This window comes from Kogia breviceps, chromosome 7 (assembly GCF_026419965.1).
Source record: "Kogia breviceps isolate mKogBre1 chromosome 7, mKogBre1 haplotype 1, whole genome shotgun sequence".
In the NCBI taxonomy this organism is placed as follows: Eukaryota; Metazoa; Chordata; class Mammalia; order Artiodactyla; family Physeteridae; genus Kogia; species Kogia breviceps.
In genome coordinates, this window is record NC_081316.1 from 101,089,192 (window position 1) to 101,114,360 (window position 25,169).

Genomic DNA, 25,169 nt, shown 5'->3' on the forward strand with positions numbered 1-25,169 from the left:
AAGTAAGCATTACATCCACCCACTTGTCCAGCTATTTCACACAAGTAGCCATTATACCATGCTTCAAAGAAAGAAAAAAAAATCCTCTCATTTTAGAAACTTTGTTGTATGAGATGTCCACAAGAGTAATGGATGTCTCTGGTTTAAAAAGTGGTATTTCAACTAGTTTAGCCCCCATATCTTAGAAGTTTGATAAACCTTTATAATATTAGCCAGACACAGACATAGCAAACTTGGGGAGAGGAAGCTGCAGCTCTGGTACCAGCTATATGCAAGGGGAGACAAGAAGATGGTTATCAAGATCTTATGCCCAGATCTTCTCTCCGACTAATGGGATCTGGGGTCTCCAGTCCTTTGATAAAGCAGAGAAGAAGCCTAACAGGAAAAGAATGGATGGGCATCTGGGCTGCTATTCTCCCAGACGGGCTAACAACATTCAGCCCTATTTGTGAGTCCTTCTCCAAGAGTCCAACAGTAAGGGCCTTGCTTAACTTCCAACAAGTTCAACAGAAAACACGCCTCTTCAAATATTCATAGGTATATAGAATTCCTAAATTTGCACCAGTCACAATATTGTCCTAATAAGTTTAGGTTGCTTCCCCCTGGGTTGGGTCTCCATCGGCATACACTCAGAGTACAATTTTTTAATGTGCTGGTACTGTCTTCAAACTAGACTCATCGCTTCCCTTTCAGACAGCTAAGACCCAATCCACGCTACAGCACCAAGAAAGGTTCACAGATTATCAAATAAGTAAACTATGGGCAAATCCACATGGTAAATATGGACTGTGGGGCAAAGGAACTACATCTGTGTGCTCCATTCTCCCATTCTGTTTTTTTGGGATAAGCTCTTGTATCCTGGCCACATTACAACAGGATGACCGCCTATCTCAATTCGCCCAGGGCAGGGCCCCTTTCACTTTTAAAAGTGTTCTGATTTGTATGATATATTATGGATCACTTTAACTAAAAGCAAATTTAAATCAAAGAGGTAAATTAAACTTTTCTTTTTCTTTCTTTCTTTCTTTTTTTTTTTTTTGGCTGTGCCTCATGGCTTGCGAGATCTTAGTTCCCCAACTGGGATCGAACCTGGGCCATGGCAGTGAAAGCGCCGAGTTCTAACCACTGGACCGCCAGGGAATTCCCTAAACTTTTCTTTATGGATCCTCAGGCCCCTCATCCAACAGGCTTCTTTTTATTTTTACACCTGTGCTCATGCTTTCTTCTCCTTGAATTACAGTCGTGATTCTACCCTCTCTATCACTGGTACAAATCCTCTTTTTCCTTTAAGCCTCAGCTCAAGCACCACCTCCTTCAGGAAGGCTTCACAGGCTACAGGAGGTTAGTACACTCTAACCTCCACAGTTCTAGAACACAACCTGGCACCATCTATGGTCTTTCAAGCTATTTTTGTATATGTAACTACAAAAGCTGTAAATTATTTAAGGGTAAAAATCTGTGTCTAATTGTGTCTCTTAGACCCCTTAAATAATCTAGCTCTGTGACAAGGACGTAATAGCTATTCAATAAATATTTTCTGATTTCCAAACCTGCTTAACCATCTGGCTTCAGGACATAAAAGAAGACTCCAGGGACGTCCTGCTGCTGACTTCTTCTCTCCCAGCACCCTGTACTCTTCTCTTAAAGTATTTAACATGGGTTGTAATTCCAGATTGATCTGTATGGTTATTTGTTTAATGCCAGCCTCCCCATTATATTGTAGGGTTCAAGAGGACAGGGAATTTGTGTGTTCTGTTCACCACCATATACTTAAGCTCCATCACAGTTCCTGGCAGTGTTCAAAAAATATCTGCTGATTAGATGGATGTCATTTAGATAGACAGACAGATAGATGGATAAAGGAAGAAAGAAAAAATGATCTCAAACTGAACTCTAAAGAAAGCAGATTTAAATTTTAGGGACTTACACAGATGTAGAAAACAAACTTATGGTTACCAAGGGAGAAAGGAGGTAGTGGAGAGATGGACTGGGAGATTCAGGACTGACATATATACACTATTATATATAAAATAGATAACTAATAAGGACCTACTTTACATTTGGTACTGTATATATGTCAATACTACTCTCACTTCATCCCAGCTTACCCTTACCCTAACCCATGTCCTCAAGTCCATTCTCTATGTCTGCGTCTTTATTCCTGTCCGGGCCCTAGGTTCATCAGAACCATTTTTTTGATTCCATATATATGTGTTAGCATATGGTATTTGTTTTTCTCTTTCTGACTTACTTCACTCTGTATGACAGACTCAAGGTCCATCCACCTCACTACAAATAACTCAGTTTCATTTCTTTTTATGGCTGAGTAATATTCCATTGTATATATGCGCCACATCTTCTTTATCCATTCATCTGTTGATGGACACTTAGGGTTGCTCCCATGTCCTGCCTACTGTAAATAGTGCTGCAATGAACACTGTGGTATATATCTGTTTTTGGATTATGGTTTCCTCAGGGTGCTAGCTGCATAGCACAGGGAGATCAGCTCGGTGCTTTGTGACCACCTAGAGGGGTGGGATAGGGAGGGTGGGAGGGAGACGCAAGAGGGAGGGGATATGGGGATACATGTATATGTAGAGCTGATTCACTTTGTTATACAGTAGAAACTAACACCATTGTAAAGCAATTATACTCCAATAAAGATGTTAAAAAAAAAAAAGAACCTACTGTATAGCACAGGTAACTCTACTCAATACTCTCTGTAATGACCTGTATGGGAATAGAATCTAAAAAAGAGTGGATATAACTGATTCACTTTGCTGTACAGCAGAAAGTAACACAACATTGTAAATCAACTACACTCCAATAAAAATTAATTTAATTAACACCATAAAGTGAAAAAAAACCTGGAAAAAAATTTTAGGGGCTTCAACATTTGAGAAACTAACCTGCTTACATTTCTAAAAAGATCATGTGATGGTATGTCACAGGCTTATGAAAACCTCCTTTCCTCAGGAAGAGCTAGATAATAAATAGGTAGGCCTGCAGCCCCACCTGATCTAGGGTCTAAGACGTGACTGACTATTACACGTGGGTAGTACCATTCTTTCTCCTTGTTATATAAATAGCTAAAGAACAAAAACCATTGTTTCAAGAAGACAGAGGAAACATTAACAGCCCCATTCAATAGGCTCAAAGGCATTCCAGGGTCAAAGCTCCCAAGAGCCTTTCATATGCACCACCTCAGAGTGGTATCTCTGAGGCACACAGCCTCTGACAGTACAATCCAACTTGACTGGCCCGAAGTCAGCAACAGGAGATGTCACAGTGCTGACAGTTACAAATTGCTGTGGCAGATGGGGCTGTAGGATCCTGCTGTTTTTGCAGTTAGGTCAGTATATACTAGGAAATGCTGAGGAAGAGAAATGTAAAGAAAATCAGGATAACTTTGGAACTTCAGGCAGCCTGCTAATTAACTGGAAGGCCTGACATTTATATAATACTTTAGAATTTTAAAAGACTTTCATATTTCAGCTCTCATTTAATCCTTACAACATTCCCATAAAGTATGTAAAATATTACTATCTGTTTTCCCATAAAGTATGTAAAATATTATCTCTGTTCTACTGATATGGAAATTTGGGAATAGAGAAGAACCACCAGCAAGTAACCAGGATTAAATGCACATGTCTTCTGACCCCATGCTCTTTTCACTATACTTTGCATACCTTCAAGTAACTGTACCTTTTCAGTTCTTAAATCAACTGATTTCTTTTTTTTCTCAGCATTTGGTCATGAAAAGAATGCCAGTTTAGGGGAAATTAGTATAACTTATGGGAAATTAAAAACCTGTGAAGGCATTCCCCAATAACCTTCTCCTTCCCTCCCTCCACCTACACTAGAGGTGTGCTCAGTGGGCAAATGGGAAATGAAGCTGCACCAGGGACCCACAGGAGAACAGGACGTACAAGAGAACAGGACGTACAATGAGATAAGCTTAGGGTCCCATCTCTCTGGCAAGTGCTGCTCAACTGGTGAAAGCTTCTGGTTAGGGATCAACCCAGACAGAGAAAGCAAACAATAAAATGATTAGTACTGCACTGCTAAAACAGCAAAGGAAAAAATTTAAAAGCTTGATACAGGTCACTGGGGAAAGTTGCAGGCTTCTGGGATCTAAACTTTGGCCTGATCTTTCTCTGCAAAAATGTGCCTCCTGAGTCCATCCATCCTTTGCAGCTGAGTTCACTCCCTCGTCACCTCTCATCTAGTCAAGCAGAATAGCCTCTCAACTTGTCTGTAGGCCTTCAACGTTCCCTCCTTTCATCCACCTCCCATACGAGCAGCAGTGTGACCTTCAGATGTCATCTCCTCTTGGAGTCTTCCTTAGTCTCTCTCACCATAGCCTCCTGGAACTAACCCCTCCCTGTGATGGCCCAACAGCACCTCTCTGAACTACGGTGTACCTCCCCAGGTAAACTATAAACTCCCAGTGCAGCCACCCCGCCTGCACAGTCTACATAGTCTTACACGTAGAAGATGGTCAACAAACGTTTATCATACTGAGCCAGTTATGCTCTATTTCTGCCCTTAAAATCTAGCTTGTTAGGGAAGCAGGATGTTCAGTGAGGAGCAGTGAGTAGCATCCCTGGGAAAGGCCCTCGTATTTCATGGTCTCCCACTGTGTCCGCGGCTCCCTCTGGCTGAGGAGAGTGCTGAACACAGAGGGCCCTGGAGGAGTGAAGCTCAAGCACATCACTGTGTGACTGTGTGGTCACCTCTGGTCACTCTCTGCTCGCCACAAGGCAGATGGGAAGGTGACCAACACCTTCTGCTCTTCCCTCAAAACATTCCCAGTTCTCCAGTGAGAAGCATACAAGCATCAGCCTTCTTTGCCTTGAATGGGCTCTCAGTTCATGTCTACCAGCTGCTGTGCCTGTGTGCTACCAAAAGGGGAAATGGGAAGATGAGGAACCCTTCTCACTTCAATCCTTCAAAACCAAAAGGAAAAAAAATTCGTCTCAAAAATACTCCCTTGGGGCTTCCCTGGTGGCGCACTGGTTGAGAATCTGCCTGCTAATGCAGGGGACACGGGTTCGAGCCCTGGTCTGGGAGGATCCCACATGATGCGGAGCAACTGGGCCCGTGAGCCACAGCTACTGAGCCTGCGCGTCTGGAGCCTGTGCTCCGCAACAAGTGAGGCCGCGATAGTGAGAGGCCCGCGCACCGCGATGAAGAGTGGCCCCCGCTTGCCGTAGCTAGAGAGGGCTCTCGTGCAGAAACGAAGACCTAACACAGCAAAAATAAATAAAAAATAAATTAATAAACTCCTATCCCCAACATCTTCTTTATTTTTTTTTATTTTTTTATTTTTTTGCGGTATGCGGGCCTCTCACTGTTGTGGCCTCTCCCGTTGCGGAGCATAGGCTCCAGACGTGCAGGCCTAGCGGCCATGGCTCACGGGCTTAGTTGCTCCGCAGCATGTGGGATCTTCCCAGACCAGGGCACGAACCCGTGTGTCCTGCATCGGCAGGCGGATTCTCAACCACTGCGCCACCAGGGAAGCCCCCCAACATCTTCTTTAAAACAAAAAAATACTCCCTTGCCCCATTTGCTATAAACAGAGTTTATCCTGTGACCAAGGTACTGCTGGTCAGTATTTGTCAACCACTAAGTTTCCCTTTGTTAACAGGAAGGTTGTTTGGGATCTACTGACCCTCCAAGGCTGGAGATATTTTCAGGCCCAGATCTCACATTATTATGGTTTTCTTAACTCAAAAATGAAGGCAAAATAGCGGCCTGCCCCCCAAATACTATATCAAACTACAAGTCAGGCACCAAAGAATATGTGTGATGCAGAGAACTTCATACCTTCACTGCTGCTTGAAAGAGAATTTCAAGCCCTCTCCTACTACCGCCCTGATTCTGACAATTTTTTGAATATCAGGCCATGATGCTACCACCTGTCATGGTCTTCCACTCCCTCAGGGCCCTCCCCCCCCCTCCATACCCACTTAAGGCCATGATCAATCACTGACCTTTTCTATTGTTTTCTTTGTCTCTATTTCATTTATTTCTGCTCTTACCTTTATGATTTCTTTCCTTCTACTAACTTTGGGTTTTATTTGCTCTTCTTTCTCTAGTTGCTTTAGGTTGTAAGGCTTCGTTGTTTGAGATTTTTCTTGTTTCCTGAGGTAAAACTGTACTGCTATAAACTTCCCTCTTAGAACTGCTTTTGCTATGTGCTATAGGTTTTTGGATCATCGTGCTTTCGTTTTCATTTGTATCTAGGTATTTTCTGATTTCCTCTTTGATTTCTTCAGTGATCCATTGGCTGTTGGACTGGCTGTATACTGTAAAGCTTCCAAGTGTTCGTGTTTTCTTACAGTTTTTTTCCTGTCATTGATTTCTAATCTCATAGCGTTTGGTCAGAAAAGATGCTTGATATGATTTTAATTTTCTTAAATTTACCAAGGCTTGCTTTGTGGCCCAGCATGTGATCAATCCTGGAGAATGTTCCATGTGCACTTGAAAAGAATGTGTAATCTGCTGCTTTTGGATGGATGCTCTATAAATATCAATTAAATCCATCTGGTCCATTGATGAAAGTAGGGTGTTAAAGTCCCCCACTATTATTGTGTTACTGTCGATTTCTCCCTTTAATGTTGTTAGCCATTTGCCTTATATATTGAGGTACTCCTATGTTGGGAGCATATATAGTTACAATTGTTATATCTTCTTTTTGGACTGATCCCTTAATCATTATGTAGTGTTCTTTGTCTGATATGAATATTGTTACTCCAGCTTTCCTTTGATTTCCGTTTGCATGGAATACATTTTTCCATCCTCTCACTTTCAGTATGTGTCCCTTGATTTGAAGTAGGTCTCCTGTAGACAGCATATATACAGGTCTTATTTTTGTATCCATTCAGCCAGTCTGTGTCTTTTGGTTGGAGCATTTAATCCATTCACATTTAAGGTAATTATTGATATGTATGTTCTTATTGCCATTTTGTTAATTGTTTGGATTTGTTTTTGTAGGTCTTTTTTTCTTCCCTTCCTCTTCTGTTCTCTTCTCTTCTGACTTGATGACTAACTTTATTGTTGTGTTTGGATTTCTTTTTCTTTTTTGTATCTGTATCCATTGTACATTTTTGGTTTGTGGTTACCATGAGGTTTTGATATAGCAGTGTATTGTTTTAAGCTGTTGGTCTTTTAACATCAAATGTATTTCCAATATCTTGCATTTGTGCTCTCCTCACAACTGCTGGGTTTGATATATCTGTGTGCAGATGATTTCTTAACTTTACTGTATGTTTGCCTTTACCGGTAAGCTTTTCCATTTGTAATTTTCTTGTCTCTAGTTGAGGCCTTTGTTTTCCGCCTAGAGAAGTTCCTCTAGCATTTGCTGTAAAGCTGGTCTGGTGGTGCTAAATTCTCTTAGCTTTTGCTTGTCTATAAAGCTTTTGATTTCTCCACTGAATCTGAGTGAAAGCCTTGCTGGGAAGAGTATTCTTGATTGTAGGTTCTTCCCTTTCATCACTTTAAACATATCGTGCCACTCCCATCTGGCCTGCAGAGTTTCTGCTGAGAAATCAGCTGATAACCTTATGGGAGTTCCCCTGTGCATTATTTGTTGCTTTTCCCTTGTTGCTTTTAATATTTTTTCTTTGTCTTTAATTTTTGTCAGTTTGATTAATATGTGTCTCAGTGTGTTCCTCCTTGGGTTTATCCTGCCTGGGACTCTATGCACTTCCTGGACTTGGATGATTGTTTCCTTTCCCATCTTAGGAAAGTTTTCAGCTATTATCTCTTGAAATATTTTCTCAGACCCTTTCTTTTTCTCTTCTCCTTCTGGGACCCCTATAATGCGAATGCTGGTGCATTTAATGTTGTCCCAGAGGTCTCTTAGGCTGTCTTCATTTCTTTTCAGTCTTTTTTCTTTATTCTGTTCCACGGCAGTGATTTCCACCATTCTGTCTTCCAGGTCACTTATCAATTCTTCTGCCTCAGCTACTCTGCCACTGATTCCTTCTAGTGTATTTTTCATTTCAATTATTGTATTGTTCATCTCTGTTTGTTTGTTCTTTAGTTCTTCTAGGTCTTTGTTAAACATTTCTTGTATCTTCTCAATCTGTGCCTCCATTCTTTTTCCAAGATCTTGGATCATCTTTACTATCATTACTCTGAATCCTTTTTCAGGCAGATTGCCTATCTCCACTTTACTTAGTTGTTCTTCTAGGGTTTTATCTTGTTCCTTCATCTGGGATATATTCCTCTGCCATCTCATTTTGTCTAACTTTCTGTGATTGTGGTTTCTGTTCCGCAGGCTGCAGCACTGTATTTCTTCTTGCTTCCGCTGTCTGCCCCCTGGTGGATGAGGCTGTCTAAGAGGCTTGTGCAGTCGTCCTGGTGGGAGGGACTGGGTGCGTAGTGCTGGGTCTTGTCCCTCTGGTGGGCAGGGCCATGTCTGGGAGGTGTGTTTATTTTCGGGCAGCTGTTTATTCAGGAAGACTTTAAGGGACTTCCCTGGAGGTTCAGTGGTTAAGACTTAGCTTTCCAATGCAGGGGGTGCAGGTTCAATCCCTGGCCAGGGAGCTAAGATCCCACTTGCCTCAGGGCCAAAAATCAAAAAACATAAAGCAGAAGCAATATTATAACAAATTCAATAAAGACTTTATAAATGGTCCACATCAAAAAAAAAGTCTTTATTAAAAAAAAAGACTTTAAGCAGCCTGTCTGCTAATGGGTGAAGCTGTGTTCCCACCTTGTTGGTTGTTTGGCCTGAGGCATCCTAGCACTCAGGAGCCTACAGGCTGTTGGGTGGGGTCAGGTCTTGGTGAGAAAATGGCAGCCTCCTAGAAGGCCCATGCTAATGAGCACTTGTCAGAGCCGCTGCCGCCACTGTCCCTGTCCCCACAGTGAGCCACAGCCACCCCCTGACTCTGCAGGGGACCCTCCAACCCCAGCAGGTAAGTCCGGCCCAGTCTCTTATGAAGTCACCACTTTTTTCCCTGGGTCCTGGTGTACACAACACCCTGTGTGTGCCCTCCAAGACTGAAGTTTCTGTTTCCACCAGTCCTGTGGAATTCCTGTGGTCAAACACCAGTGGCCTTCAAAGTCAGACCTGGGGGCTCCTCCTCCTGTTGCCAGACCCTGAGACTGGGGAGCCCAGTGTGGGGCTCAGAACTTTCACTCCTGTGGGAGGACTTCTGTGGTGTAATTATTTTCCAGTTTGTGGGTCACCCACCCGGCGTGTATGGGATTTGATTTTATTGCTACTGCACCCCTCCTACCATCTCGCTGTGGCTTCTTCTGTGTCTTTGGATGTAGGCTATCTTTTTTGGTAGGTTCCAGTGTTTTTTTGTCAGTGGTTATTCAGCAGTTAGTTGTGATTTTGGTGTTCCCATAAGAAGGCATAAGCTCATGTCCTTCTACTCCGTTGTCTTGCCTCCTTCCTCCCTGCTAGTTTTGCTTTGACCCCTCTAATCTCTCAAGTCCCTATGCCCCCACCATTCCACTAAACTTGCTTTTATCAGCTGCCAAATCCAATGAACAGTGTTATATTAATCAAACTGACTTGATTTATCTGTAGGTTCTAATCATTCCCTCTTCCTGAAAATATTTTCTTCCCTGTTTTTGAATCCCAAACCTGCCTCTCAAGACCTGGTCCTCTACGTTTTTGTTTCTGCCTGATCTCTTGGATCCTGGACTCTGCCCACCAGGCCTCCCTGGACCTCCTTAACTTCAACTGTCTGTCTACCTGGACCTCTGCCCACAGACAACCTACACCTTTCTAACTCTCCCCCACTCCTTCACCTGGATATCCTGACTCAACCTCTTATCATGAATTCTGAGGCCTTTCTGAAGAGCCAGCCAAGCCCTGGTCTATTTGGTCTCACTACTTAAGATCTAGTAAGGCCTGGACCCATCTCTGACTGAGACTTGAGCCCAAAAATAATGGATATGAACTTCTAGATCCTTAAAGAACACAGTCAATCTTCCTAACAGTATTAGAAAACTCTTGGTTAAGAAAGCTGAAGTTGACTACCAAAAATAATCAATGTCAAACACTTATTTGTGTTTTCTTCAATGGATCTATCTGTTTAGATTCTGTTATTTGAATGATACCAGAATATACTTTGCACTCTGATACCTAGAAAAGAAGAGCACTTTTAGATTTCTCAGGGAACTGGACACAAGAATAGAAGATGTTTGGGCCCAAATAAAAATAAAATTAAATGGCTACTCGAGTTAGCCCAGGACTGGAAGTTATTCAATCCCAGATTCCAATTTTTGCCCTTACTAATCTTAGTACATTTCTTAGGACTAAAGCCACATACCTAGATGCATCAAGGAATGGTCTGTAGGCCAAGTTGATCCATTCTTCTCCACTGGATGAATATTTTGGCTCCCGGGGTGTTTCTCTCATGGTGTCCAAATCCACTAAATAATGGCATTTATTGATGTCAATCTGCAACAGAGAAAGGCCAACTCTTCATCAGTAATTGCAAGGGTCCTTTCAGGGTAAGAAACATCAATTGTAATCCTAAGAATTCCCACAGGGTTTTAGAAGCACAAACATCTAAGTTCTTGGAAAATGTTACCAGTGCTCTCTTCACTCAGCTAAGAGTGCTGCTGCGTGTTGGGGTGTTAGTTAGGCTCCTGAGGGCAGGGGCGAGACATGCACTCACCCAGCCAAAGTTCACTTTGCTGTGCACCTGAAACTAGCACAATATTTTAAATCAATGATAGTCCCCCAAAAATACAGTACACAAGTTTCTATGAGATTAAATAAAAACCCAAAGATGGAAATCATTACTATGCTATTGTGATTTATAATACAATTTTTTTTTGGTCTTCTTCCAAGGTTTCTGGTTCAGAGCACCCCAAACCCTTGTAATTTCCTAAGCGATAAGAGCAATGGGAGCATCTTTTGTTATAATATTCAGTCTCTTGTCCTCAGTTCCTGAAATCCTTTCAAAGCCATAATGGTGAAAGGGGTGTCTTGTTATTCATAACAAGCCCCTTTCAACCGCAACTGAGCTTATGTTAATGAGGTGACTTTCCGAAATCCTGTAAAGATGGGAGCCGGTGCTGGTCACCAGTTGAACTAACCATGTGAAAAGAAGGTTGGACCTTTCAGTCACTGGGGGAGGGAGGAGGGGCTGGAGATTGGCCAATGATTTAATCAATCATGCCTGCGTAATGAAGCCTCCATAAAACCCTAAAAGGACAAGTTCGGAAAGCTTCCAGGTTGGTGAACATATGGAGATTTGGGAAGAGTCCTGCTCCTGGAAAGGGCCTGAAGATCCCCACTCTTCCCCCATACCTTGCCCTATTCATCTCTTCCATCTGGCTGTTCCTGAATTATACCCTTTTATAATAAACTAATAATCTAATAAGTAAAACATTTCTCTGTGTTTGCCACTCTAGAAAATTAATCAAACACAAGGAGAGGGTCATGGGAACCTCTGCTTTATATCCAGTCACAAGTATAGGGAACAACCTGGACTTACAAGCAGCACCTAAAGTTCAAGGAGGGGGTCATGGCTCCAATCTGTAGCCAGGCAGTCAGAAACAGGTAACAACCTGGGCTTGAGATTGGCGTCTGAAGTAGGCAGGAGAAGGGGGCAGCCTTGTAGGACTCTGAGCCCTCAACCTGTGGAATCTGATGGTATCTCTGAGTAGACAGTGTAAGAATTGTGTTGAGTTGTAAGACAGCCAGATGGTGTCTGAGAATTGCTGTTACTGTGGAGAACCCCCCAACACTCAATATTAGAAATTGGGTCCCAGAACCCTCTTAATTACTAATGTAGTCAGCTAAAGAAAAGTAAATCTCAAAGGAAAGTTGCATTTTTTACATGCAACTATGTTACACATATTATTATTTTAAATCATTATATAAAGGCCTATAGGGGATTATTAATTCCTATTTTATAAATGAGGAAGCCAAGACTCAGAGACAAATTATATAACTTCATTTTTTTCAAGATCTATATTAAGCCCCTACAATGTACTAGGCATTAGTAAGTTAAAGCTAATGATACAGAATTAAATAAATAGCATGCAGTTCTTGCCCTAAAAGGATTTATAATCTTAACCAAAATCACATGGGTTTATAGTAGAGCCATATTCGGACTCAGGTCAGTGTGACTTCCAAAGTCATACATCAAGACTGCCAAAAATGAGCGAATCAGAGGGGAAGTACTCTCAGGAGCTCATTTAAATGTTTCTTAAAAATTAAAAACAAAAATGATTTGTCCTAGAATGCCAGGTTTCAGCTAAGATAAAAACCATTTGGAATATGAATAGAAATATAGCAAATCTCGTATTTAACAGTGAAGGGTTGAAAGCTTTTCCTTTGGAATCAGGAATAAGTCAAAGCTGCTTATTATCATTACTCAATTCAACACTGTACTAGAGGTTCTAGTCAGCAGGGTAAGATACGAGGAAGAAACAAATGCCAGAAGTAATGAAAAGAAACAAACAGAAGTCCTTCATTCATCACAATGATATGACTGATATATATAAAATCCAAAAGAATCAACAAAAATTTTTGGGATTAAGAGAGTTTATCAAACTTTAAACTATTTATAGAATGTAAAATTAACATCATATGTTCCTATATAACAGCGATAAACAACATATTAAATTACATTTTTAAAAATTATGTATTTTCAAATTACATTATAAAAATATCATTTAAAAGGATTTGAAAACCTGTGTTTTGGAATAAATCTAATGAAATATGGGCAAGTCCTCTATAAAGATTTATAGAATTTTATTGACTAGTGTCTATCAACTGATGAATTTATAATGTGGTATATTCATATAATCAAAATGTGGTATATACATGCAATGGAATATTATTCAATCTTAAAAAGGGTAAACACTACAACAAAGATGAGCCTTGAAAATATTATGCTGAGTGAAAGAAATGAGACACAAAAGACCATATTTTGTGTGACTCCACTTACATGAAATGTCCAGTAGAGGCAAATCCATGAAGACAGAAAGCAGATTAGTGGTTGCTAAGCACTGGAGGAGTGACAACTTAATGCATATGGGTTTTTCTGGGGGGGGTGTGGGGGATGATGAAATGCTCTGAAATTAGATAGTGCTGGTGGTTGTGTAACATTATGAATGTACTGAAAGCCACTGAAAAAGTTCTGGAGATAGAGAGAGGTGACGGGTGCACAACAGTGTGACTGTTCTTAACACAACTGAAGTGTATACCTAAAAATATTAAAATGGTAAATTTGATGATAAAATATTGTTGAAATGAAGAATTTTACCTCAAAAAAATTTTTGATAAACAATAAAGTAGACCTTATTAAATGGAGAGATAAACCTTATTTCTAGATTTAAGACTCACTATTATAAAGATGTAAATTCTAAATAAATTGATTAAATGCAATCTCAATAAAAATGCCAACAGACTTTTTTGATGAAACTTGACAAGCTGAGTCTAAAATGTATATGGAAATGCAAAAGGACAAGCATAGCCAAGGCACTCTTAGAAAAGAACAAGGTGGGGACTTACTTACTAGTAATTAAGACAATGAGGTATTAGTGCAGAAATAGAACAGACCACTGAATAGCACAGAGCCTGGAAGAGATACAGGCACATATGGACCCTGATCTATGACAGAAGCGACACCTCAGAGCAGTGGTGAGAGTATCTCTCTTCACTAATTGATGCTGGGACAACTGGATATCCATTGGGGTAAAAAGGAAATTGGACCTCTGTACACAATGAACAAACAAGGTCCTACTGTATAGCACAAAGAACTATATTCAATATCCCATGGTAAACCATAGTGGAAAAGAATATAAAGAAGAATATGTGTGTATATATCTATATATATATATATATAAAACTGAGTCACTTTGCTGTATAGCAGAAATTAATACAACGTTGTAAATCAACTATACTTCAATAAAAAAATTGATAACGTAAAAAAAATCAACTTCAGATGGATTACAGAACTAAATGTGAAAAACAAAGCTCTTGGAAGATAATATGGCAGACTATCATCAAAATCTTATATATGGCAAAAGTTATTTTAGACAAACACAAAAAGTATTAACTATAAAAGAAATGATGAATAAATTTGACTACATTAAAATTGGGAATATCTGTTCATCAAAGACACCAATAAGAGAGTAAAGAGATGATCCACAGAATGGAAGAAGATACATGCGACACATTAACAATCAAGTATTCATATCTAGAATATATAAAGAACACCTGCTGATCAGTAAGACAAAAATGCACCATTCAACAGAAAAATAGGCAAATGACTTGAATAGGTACTTCATAAGAAGAAATCTAAACAGCCAAAAACAAATGAAACAGTACTCAACCTCATGAGTAACCAAGGAAATGCAAATCAAAATTACAATGAAAAATTACAATACCAAATGTAGGCCAGAATGTGGAACAATTCTTATACATTGCTGGTGGGAGATTAAGCTGGTACAAGATTTTTAGAAAACTATTTGGCAGAATCTACTAAAATTGAACATACGCAATTCTTATGATCCAACAATTCTACTCCTAGGTATTACACTGAACCATATGGAATCATTAATATGTGACTGATCCACAAAAATGGTACTTTCAGGGACTTCCCTGGCAGTCCAGTGGTTAGGACTCTGTGCTTCCACTGCAGGGGGGCACAGGTTCTATCCCTGGTCAGGGAACTAAGAATTCACAAGTTGCACAGCGCAGGAGAAAAAAAAGGTAATTTCACATGGTTCAGGGTAATGTATATCCAACGGGAATACATGCACCAAAAGACAAGTTCAAGAATGTTCAAAGTGGGGACTTCCCTGGTGTCACAGTGGTTAACAATCCTCATGCCAATGCAGGGGACACGGGTTTGATCCCTGGTCTGGGAAGATCCCACATGCCGCAAAGCAGCTAAGCCTGCGAGCCACAACTACTAAGCTTACACTCTAGAGCCCGCAAGCCACAACTGCTGAGCCCGCGTGCCACAGCTACTGAAGTCTGCGCACCTAGAGCCCATGCTCCTCAACAAGAGAAGCCACCGCAATGAGAAGCCTGCGCACCACAACGAAGAGTAGCCCCTGCTCGCTTCAAGTACAGAAAGCCCATGTGCAGCAACGACGACCAAATGCAGCCAAAAATAAATAAATAAATAAATTTATTTTTAAAAAAAGAATGTTCAAAGTGGCATTATTTACAGCTGGCCCAGACTGGAAAGAACCAAACAACTATCAAAAGTAAAATAATATAGTCATACAATGAAATACTCTACTGTAATAAAAGAGAATGAACTACAGCTATATTCAACAATGTGTAATTACAAACAAAACATTAAGTAAAAGGATCAAGACACATAAAAATGCAATATGATTCCATGTATATGAAGTTCAAAAATAGGCAAAACTAATTTATGTTGTTTAGGAATGCATATAAAAGGGGTAAATCTAAAGAGAAAAGCAAGGAGATTATTACCATAAAAGTCAGGAGACTCCTGAAGGGGGAACTGAGTAGTGATCAAAAGGAATTGTTGGGGGAGCTTCTGGGTGCTGGTAATGTCCTAGTATTTGACCTGGGATGATTACACAGGTAATTGTTCTATTATTATTAATTATTATTAATTTACTGTACATTTATGTTTTGTGCCCATTTAGGTTTATGGGTTTTACAAAATTGAATGTTTGAAAAAGTGCATATAAAAAACAACTTGGTTGTCTCTGGCTTACAGTAAACTCTGCTCTTCCCCAACCTCTAACTCACAGTAATGTTCTCATTCTCTCCCGGCATTATTTATATGTAAAAGAGACTTCAGTCTCACATCTGTCTCTACATATGGGCTATTCCTCCGGGGAGAGAAAGCACACTGAGAATTGACGTCAGACCCAATTCCATTCCTCATAACTCTCTAAAAATGACCCTTTGCATAAACACTCCAGGAAGCAGCCTTTTTGGTCTGAACACCCACTCTGTAGCTCCCAAGGATTTTAAAAACATGAAACAAGTTTTTAAAAGCTTTGCCAGCTCCATGCCTCTGTAATCAAATAGAACCAGCAAGGGGTAAAGATTCATGGTCTCATGCCTAGACCTCCTTTGGTGAGGGAGCTCTGAGTATGACATTTCAATACTTGACCTCAGCCTGGTCTTCTCTGGCTAGGCATACTACAGGTCAGATGATCTAGTTCTGGTGCTGGATACATGGTCTACAAGAGATGTGGGTAGTAACTAATTAATACCCAACTACACCAGTTAGCTTTAGGCTTCACTCATCACACCATCCATATGCAAATTTCCTTTAAAGGTTTTAGAAAGATACTAAGGCAAAATCATATTAATTGAAACACTAATCCATTTAAAAAAATGTAACCTCTTTTCATGCTTCCTGAGAAGCAGCTGCTGAACATTCTTTTTTTCTAGGAATCAGTTACTGAACAACTAAAATACACAAGGACAAAGGTCTCCAGCAGAAAATGGTTACGTGTGATCAAGGGCAGATTCTCTAATAGAGAAGAAATACAGTGGTTAAAAAAGGAGCCCAAAATAAAAAGGCAACCTATGGAAAGAGAAAAAGTATTTGGAAACCATATATCTGATAAGGGGTTAATACCCAAAATTTATAAGGCACTCATACAACTCAACAGCAAAAAGCCAAATAATATGATTTTAAATGGGCAAAGGACCTGAATAGACCCCTTTCCAAAGAAGACATACAAATGGCCAACAGGTACACAAAAAGATGCTCAATATCACCAATCACCAAGGAAATGCAAAACAAAACCACAATGAGATTATCACCTCATAGACAGAATGGCTATCATCAAAAAGACAAGAGATAACAAGCAATGGCGAATATGTGGAGAAAAGAGAACCCTTGTACTGTTGGTAGGAACGGGAACTTACATAGCCATTATAGAAAACAGTATGGAGGTTCCTCAAAAAAATCAAAAATAGAACTACCATATCATCCAGCAATCCCACTTTTGGTATGTATCTGAAAGAAATGAAATCACTACCATGAAGCAATATCTGCACCCCTGATGTTGAACTCATAGAAACAAAGTAGAATGGTGGTTGCGAGGGACTGGGGGAAATGGAGAGATATTGGTGAAATTTCAGTTACAGATGACTAAGTTTTAGGGATCTAAGGTACAGCATGGTGGCTACAGTTAACAATACAGTGTTGCATACTTGAAATCACCTAAGAGAGTAGACCTTAAATGTTCCCACCACAAAAAAATGGTAACTACATTAGGTGATGGATGCGTTAACTAACTTTCTGTGGTAATCATTTCACAATATATACATATATCAAATCATCATACTGTATACCTTAAACTTACACAATGTTATTTGTCAAGTATACCTCAATAAAGCTGAAAAAAAATTTTATTAAAAAAATTAGAGGCTTCTAATCAAGATGGCAGTGGGGGAGGACGTGGAGTTCACGTCTCCCCACAGCTAGGGCACCTGCCAGATGCTAGTGGGGGACCTGAACGCCTAAGGAGACAGGAAGAATCCCTCAGCCACCAGGTAGGACGTAGGGGGAGTGAGAGCAGAGGAACAGTGGAGGCTGGACAGGACTGGCGCCCCTGAAGGGTGGCTGGGAGTGGGGAGGGGTTCTCACACCTGGAAGGGTCCTGATCCTCCAAGACATTTCCCTGCCCAATTGGGCCCAGGAAGCCTGTGGGGCTCCCAGGCCGGGTCCTTCACCCTCCGAGCCCCCCTCCAGGCCACGTTGGTCCTAGGGGTGTAGGAGGGAGGTTGAGGAGAAGAGGAGAAGCTGGCAGGAGGGGCCCTCGAGAACTGGAGGATCCAGGGAGGTGCAGAGGGCATTTCCCCCGCTCACCCAGGCCTGAGAAGACTGCTGGGCTCCCAGGCCGGGCCCTCCATTCTCCGGGGTCCCTTCCAGCCTCATGGTTCCTAGGGGCATGGGCGGGGGGATGAGGAGGGGAGGCAGATGATGGGGGGAACCCTCCAGGACCAGAGGACCAGGGGAGGCCCAGCAGTCGTTTCCCCTGCCCACTTGGCCTCAGAAAGCCTGCTGGGCCCCCAGGCTGGGTAACCTGCCCTCTGAGGCCCCCTCTGGGAGTGCTGATCCTAGGGGCACAGGAGGGAGGCAGGGGGTGGGGTGGCAATGGAGAGGCTGACAGGGAGGGGTCCTCCAAGATAGGAGGAGCAGGGGAGGTGCGATGGGCATTTCCCCCACCCACTTGGCCCCCAGAAGCCTACTGGGATTCCAGGTCTGCTCCCCTGCTTTCTGGGGCTCCCTCCGCCATGTGGATCCTAGGGGTACAGGAGGGAGGGATGGGGAGAAGAAGAGAGGCCAACAGGGAGGGGCCCTCTGAGATGGGAGGATCAGGGGGAAATGTGGCTGGCTGGCGTTTCCCCCACCCACTTGGGCCCAGTGAGCCTACTGGGGTCCTGGACCGGACCCTCTGCCCTCAAAAGCCAGCCGGAGGCACTCCTGGGTCCCTCCTGCTGAGATGAGCCTAAGCCCCAGCCCCAGCCCCCCAGGGCCTTTTCCACCCTGTGGTCCTAAGCAAAGGCCCTGCCCACTGCCTAAACCCCGCCCCTGCCTAAGCCCCACCCTCCACAGCCAAGACTCTTTTTCCTTTTCTCCTCTTTTTTACTATTACGGTTCTGTTTTACCTTCCAGTTCTTGTTTCATCTATATATTTTTTTCTTTGTAACATATTTGTTAGTTTTCTAATCTTATTTTAATTTTTACTCTGTTATTGTTCTGCTCCTATTTTTCTTTTTTCTTTTTTTTTGCCACCCTGCATGGCTCGTGGGATCTTGGTGCATGAGACAGGGGTTGGGCCTGAGCTCCTGCAGTGGGAGCTCTGAGTCCAAACCACTGGATTAACAGAGAATCTCAGACACCAGGGAATATTCATAGGAATGAGGTCTCCCAGAGGTCCTCATTCTTGGCACCAGACCCACCTCTACCAAACTACAAACTCCAGTGATGGAAGCCTCAGGCCAAACAACCAGTAAGACAGGAACACAATCTCACCCATCAAAACAAACAAACAAACAAAAAGAGACAACAAAAAAATATATCACAGATGAAGGAGCAAGGTAAAAACCTACAAGACCAAATAAAGAGGAAATAGGCAACCTACCTGAAAAATTCAGAGTAATGATAGTAAAGATGATCCAGAATATCAGAAATAGAATGGAGGCATGGATTGAGAAAATACAAGAAATGTTTACAAAGATCTAGAAGAAATAAAGAACAAAAAAGCAGAGATGAACAACACAATAACTCAAATGAAAAATACACTAGAAGGAATCAAGAACAGAACAACTGAGGTAGAAGAACGAATAAGTGAGCTGCAAGACAGAATGGTGGAAATAACTGCCAAGGAGCAACATAAAGAAAAAAGAATGAAAGGAATTGAAGACAATTTAAGAGACCTCTGGGATAACGCTAAATGAACCAACATTTAAATTATAGGGGTCCCAGGGCTTCCCTGGTGGCGCAGTGGTTGAGAGTCCGCCTGCCGATGCAGGAGACACGGGTTCGTGCCCTGGTCCGGGAAGATCCCACATGTCGTGGAGCGACTAAGCCCGTGAGCCATGACCACTGGGCCTGCGCGTCCGGAGCCTGTGCTCCGCAATGGGAGAGGCCACAACAGTGAGAGGCCCGCATACCGCAAAAAAAAAAAAAAAAATTATAGGGGTCCCAGAAGAAGAAGAGAAAAAGAAAGGGTCTGAGAAAATATCTGAAGAGATTATAGTAGAAAACTTCCCTCACATAGGAAAGGAAATAGTCACCCAAGCCTAGGAAGTGCAGAGTCCCATACAGGATAAACCGTAAGAGAAACACACCAAGACATATATTAATCAAACTAACAAAAATTAAATCCAAAGAAAAAATATTAAAAGCACCAAGGGAAAAGCAGAAATTAGCATACAAAGGAATCCCCATAAGGTTATCAGCTGATTTCTCAGCAGAAACTCTGCAGGCCAGAAGGGAGTGGCAGGATATACTTAAAGTGATGAAAGAGAAAAACCTACAAGCAAGATTACTCTACCCAGCAAAGATCTCATTCAGATTTGACTGAGAAATCAAAAGCTTTATAGACAATCAAAAGTTAAGAGAATTCAGCACCACCAAACCAGCTTTACAACAAATGCTAAAGGAACTTCTCTAGGTGGGAAACACAAGAGAAGAAAAAGATCCACAAAAACAAACCCAAAACAATTAAGAAAATGGTAATAGGAAAATACAAATCAATAATTACCTTAAATGTAAATGGATTAAATGCTCCAACCAAAAGACACAGGCTGGCTGAATGGATACAAAAACAAGACCCATATATATGCTGTCTACAAGAGACCCACATCAGACCTAGGGACACATACAGACTGAAAGGGAAGGGATAGAAAAAGATATTCCATGCAAATGGAAATCAAAAGAAAGCTGGAGGGCTTCCCTGGTGGCACAGTGGTTGAGAGTCCGCCTGCCAATGCAGGGGACACAGGTTCGTGCCCCGGTCTGGGAAGATCCCAGATGCCGCGGAGCAACTAGGCCCGTGAGCCATGGCCGCCGAGCCTGCATGTCCGGAGCCTGTGCTCCACAATGGGAGAGGTCACAACAGTGAGAGGCCCACATACCGCAAAAAAAAAAAAAAAAAAAAAAAGAAAGCTGGAGTAGCAATACTCATATCAGATAAAATAGACTTTAAAATAAAGACTGTTACAAGAGGTAAGGAAGGACACTATGTAATGATCAAGGAATCGACCCAAGAAGAAGCTATAACAATTATAAATATATATGCACCCAACAAAGGAGTACTTCAATACATAAGGCAAATGCTAACAACCATAAAAGGGGAAATCAACAGTAACACAATAATAGTAGGGGACTTTTAACACCCCACTTACACCAATGGACAGATCATCCAAACAGAAAATAAACAGGAAAACACAAGCTTTTAATGGCACAGTAAACCAGATAGATTTAATTGATATTTATAGGACATTCCACCAAAAGTGGCAGAATACATTTTCTTCTCAAGTGCACACGGAACATTCCCCAGGATCTATCACATCTTGGGTCAAAAATCAAGCCTTGGAAAATTTAAGAAAACTGAAATCATATCAAGCATCTTTTCTGACCACAACGCTATGAGATTCAAAATCAATTACAGGAAAAAAAAAAAACTGTAAAAAACACAAATATATTGAGACTAAACAGTGTGCTACTAAATAACCAAGAGATCACTGAAAAAGTCAAAGAAGAAATAAAAATATACATAGAAACAAATGACAACAAAAACACAACGACCCAAAACCTATAGGACTCAGCAAAAGCAGTTCTAAGAGGGAATTTTATAGCAATTCAATCTCACCTCAAGAAACAAGAAAAATCTCAAATAAACAATCTAACCTTACAACTAAAGCAACCAAAGAAAGAACAAAGAAAAGTCAAAGTCAGTAGAAGGAAAGAAATCATAAAGATCATAGCAGAAATAAATGAAATAGATGAAGAAAACAATAGCAAAGATCAATAAAACTAAAAGTTGGTTCTCTGAGAAGATAAACAAAATTGATAAACCTTTAGCCAGACACATCAAGAAAAAAAGGGACAGGATGCAAATCAATAAAATTAGAAATGAAAAAGGAGAAATCACAACTGACACCGCAGAAATACGAAGGATTATAAGAGACTACTACAAACAACTATATGGCCATAAAATGGACAACCACGAAGAAATGGACAAATCCTTGGAAAGGTACACTTTCCAAGACTGAACCACGAAGATTTAGAAAATATGAACAAAACTATCACAAGTAATGAAATTGAAACTGTAATTAAAACTCTTCCAACAAACCAAAAACCAGGACCAGATGGTTTCACAGGCAAATTCTATCAAACATTTAGAGAAGAGCTAAGACCAATCCTTCTCAAACTATTCCAAAAATTGCAGAGGGAGGAACATGCCCAAATTTGTTCTATGAAGCCACCATCACCCTGATACCAAAACCAGACAAAGAAATCACAAAAAAAGAAAATTACAGGCCAGTATCACTGATGAACACAGAGGCAAAAATCCCAAACAAAATACTAGCAAACAGAATCCAACAACACATTAAAAGGATCATACACCATGATCAAGTGGGATTTATCCAAGAAATGAAAGGATTCTTCAATATACGCAAATCAACCAATGTGATACACCATATTAACAAATTAAGGAATAAAAATCATATGATCATCTCAATAGATGCAGAAAAAGCTTTTGACAAAACTCAACACCCATTTATGATAAAAACTCTCCAGAAAGTGGGCACAGAGGGAACCTACCTCAAGATAATAAAGCCCATATATGACAAACCCACAGCAAACATCATACTCAATAGTGAAAAACTGAAAGCACTTCCACTAAGTTCAGGAACAAGACAAGGATGTCCACTCTCGCCACTCTTATTCAACATAGTTTTGGAAGTCCTAGCCACAACAATCAGAGAAGAAAAAGAAACAAAAGGAATACAAATTGGAAAAGACGTAAAACTGTCATTGTTTGCAGATGACATGATAGTATACATAGAAAATCCTAAAGATGTCACCAGAAAACTACTAGAACTAATCAACGAATTTGGTAAGGTTTCAGAATACAAAATTAAGAAATCTCTGGCATTCCTATACACTAACAACAAAAAGTCAGAAAGAGAAATTAAGGAAACAATCCCATTTACCATCGCAACAAAGAGAATATAATACCTAGGAATAAAACTACCTAAATAGGCAAAAGACTTGTACTCAGAAAACTATAAAACTCTGATGAAAGAAATGAAAGATGACATAAACAGTTGGAGAAATACACCATGTTCTTGGATTGGAATCAATATTGTGAAAATGACTATACTACCCAAAGCAATCTACAGATTCAGTACAATCCCTATCAAACTACCAATGGCATTCTTCACAAAATTAGAACAAAACATTTTACAAGTCGTACGGAAAACAAAAGACCCCGAACAGCCAAAGCAATCTTGAGAAAGAAAAACAGAGCTGGAGGAATCAGGCTCTGTGACTTCAAACTATACTACAAAGCTACAGTAATCAAGACAGTATGGTACTGGCACAAAAACAGAAATACAGACCAATGGTAGAGGACAGAAAGACCAGAGACAGACCCACACACATATGGTCACCTAATTTATGACAAAAGAGACAAGAACATACAATGGAGAAAAGACAGCCTGTTCAATAAGTGGTGCTGGGAAAACCGGACAGCTACATGTAAAAGAATGAAATTAGAATACTACCTAACACCATACACAAAAGTAAACTCCAAATGGATTAAAGACCTAAATGTAAGGCCAGACCCTATAAAACTCATAGAGGAAAACATAGGAAAAACACTCCTTGACATAACCACAGCAAGATCTTTTTTGACCTGCCTCCTAGGGTAATGAAAATTTAAAAATAAACAGATAGGACCTAATTAAACTTAAAAGCGTTTGCACAGCAAAGGAAACCATAAACAAGACAAAAAGACAACCTTAAGAATGGGAGAAAATATTTGCAAATGAAGAATGGACAAAGGATTAATCTCCAAAATATACAAACAGCTCATGCAGCTCAATATCAAAAAAAAAAACAACCCAGTTTAAAAATGGGTGGAAGACCTAAATAGACATTTCACCAAAGAAGACATATAGATGGTCAAGAGGCACATGAAAAGATGCTCAAGATCACTAATTATTAGAGAAATGCAAATCAAAACTACAATGAGGTATCACCTCACACTAGTCAGAATGGCCATCATCAAAAAATCTACAGACAATAAATACTGGAAAGGGTGTGGAGAAAAGGGAACCCTCTTGCACTGCTGGTGGGAATGTAAATTTATACAGCCACTATGGAGAACAGTATGGAGGTTCCTTAAAAAACTAAAAACAGAACTACCATATGACCCAGAAATCCCACTGGGTTTGCTGAGAAAAACCATAATTCAAAAGAACACACGTTACCCAAATGTTCACTGCAACGCTATTTACAATACCCAGGACATGGAAGCAACCTAAATGTCCAACGACAGATGAATGGATAAAGATGTGGTACATATATACAATGGAATATTACTCAGCCATAAAAACGAACGAAATTGGGTCATTTGTATAGATGTGGATGGACCTAGAGTCTGTCATACAGAGTGAAGTAAGCCAGAAAGAGAAAAACAAATACTGTATATTAATGCATATATGTGGAATCTAGAAAAATGGTATAGATGAACCTATTTGTAGGGCAGGAATAGAGATGTAGATGTAGAGAACAGACATGTGGACACACATTTGGAAGGGGAGGGTGGGATGAATTGGGAGATTAGGTTTGATGTAAGTACACTACCATGTGTAAAATAGATAGCTAGTGGGAACCTGCTGTATAGCACAGGGAGCTCAGCTTGGTGCTCTGTGATGACCTAGATGCGTCAGATGGGGTGGGGGGTGGAAGGGAGGTCCAAGAGGGAGGAGATATGGGGATATATGTATACGTATAGCTGACTCACTTCATTGTACAGCAGAAACTAACACAACATTGTAAAGCAATTTTACTCCAATTAAAAAAGGTACATAAAAATAAATAAATAAATACATACATACTTTTTTTTTTTTTTTTTTTTTTGCAGTACGCGGGCCTCTCACTGTTGTGGCCCCTCCCATTGTGGAACACAGGCTCCGGACGTGCAGGCTCAGCGGCCATGGCCCACGGGCCTAGCCGCTCCACGGCGTGTGGGATCCTCCCGACCAGGACACGAACCCATATCCCCTGCATCGGCAGGTGGACTCTCTACCACTGCGCCACCAGGGAAGCCCCCCAAATTTGTTTTTTAATTAGAAGAGGAACTCTAAGTCAGAGGCCTAGATTCTGGTCTGGGCTCCATAATAAACTAGCTGGGTGACTCACACTGATTTCAGTTTGGTTTTTTTTGTTTTGTTTTTTTTTGCGGTACGAGGGCCTCTCACTGTTGTGGCCTCTCCCTTTGCGGAGCACAGGCTCCGGACGTGCGGGCTCAGCAGCCACGGCTCACGGGCCTAGCCGCTCCGTCGCATGTGGGATCTTCCCAGACCGGGGCACGAACCCATGTCCCCTGCATCGGCAGGTGGACCCTCAACCACTGTGCCACCAGGGAAGCCCATGATTTAAGTTTTTTATACCTCAACTTCTCCTTCAGTGAAAAAATAA

At 41.0% G+C, this 25,169-nt stretch overlaps 1 protein-coding gene across 4 annotated transcripts in view; it reads right to left on the minus strand.

Moving 5' to 3' along the window:
• ALG9 (ALG9 alpha-1,2-mannosyltransferase) overlaps positions 1–25,169 on the minus strand; it is a 96,235-nt gene that overhangs the window by 14,871 nt on the left and 56,195 nt on the right. For all 4 annotated transcript variants that reach the window (XM_059069479.2, XM_067038922.1, XM_059069473.2 and 1 more), the window contains exon 14: positions 10,302–10,432. In XM_059069479.2, the coding sequence (XP_058925462.1) occupies positions 10,302–10,432 (131 nt within the window). The remainder of the gene's footprint in view (positions 1–10,301; positions 10,433–25,169) is intronic.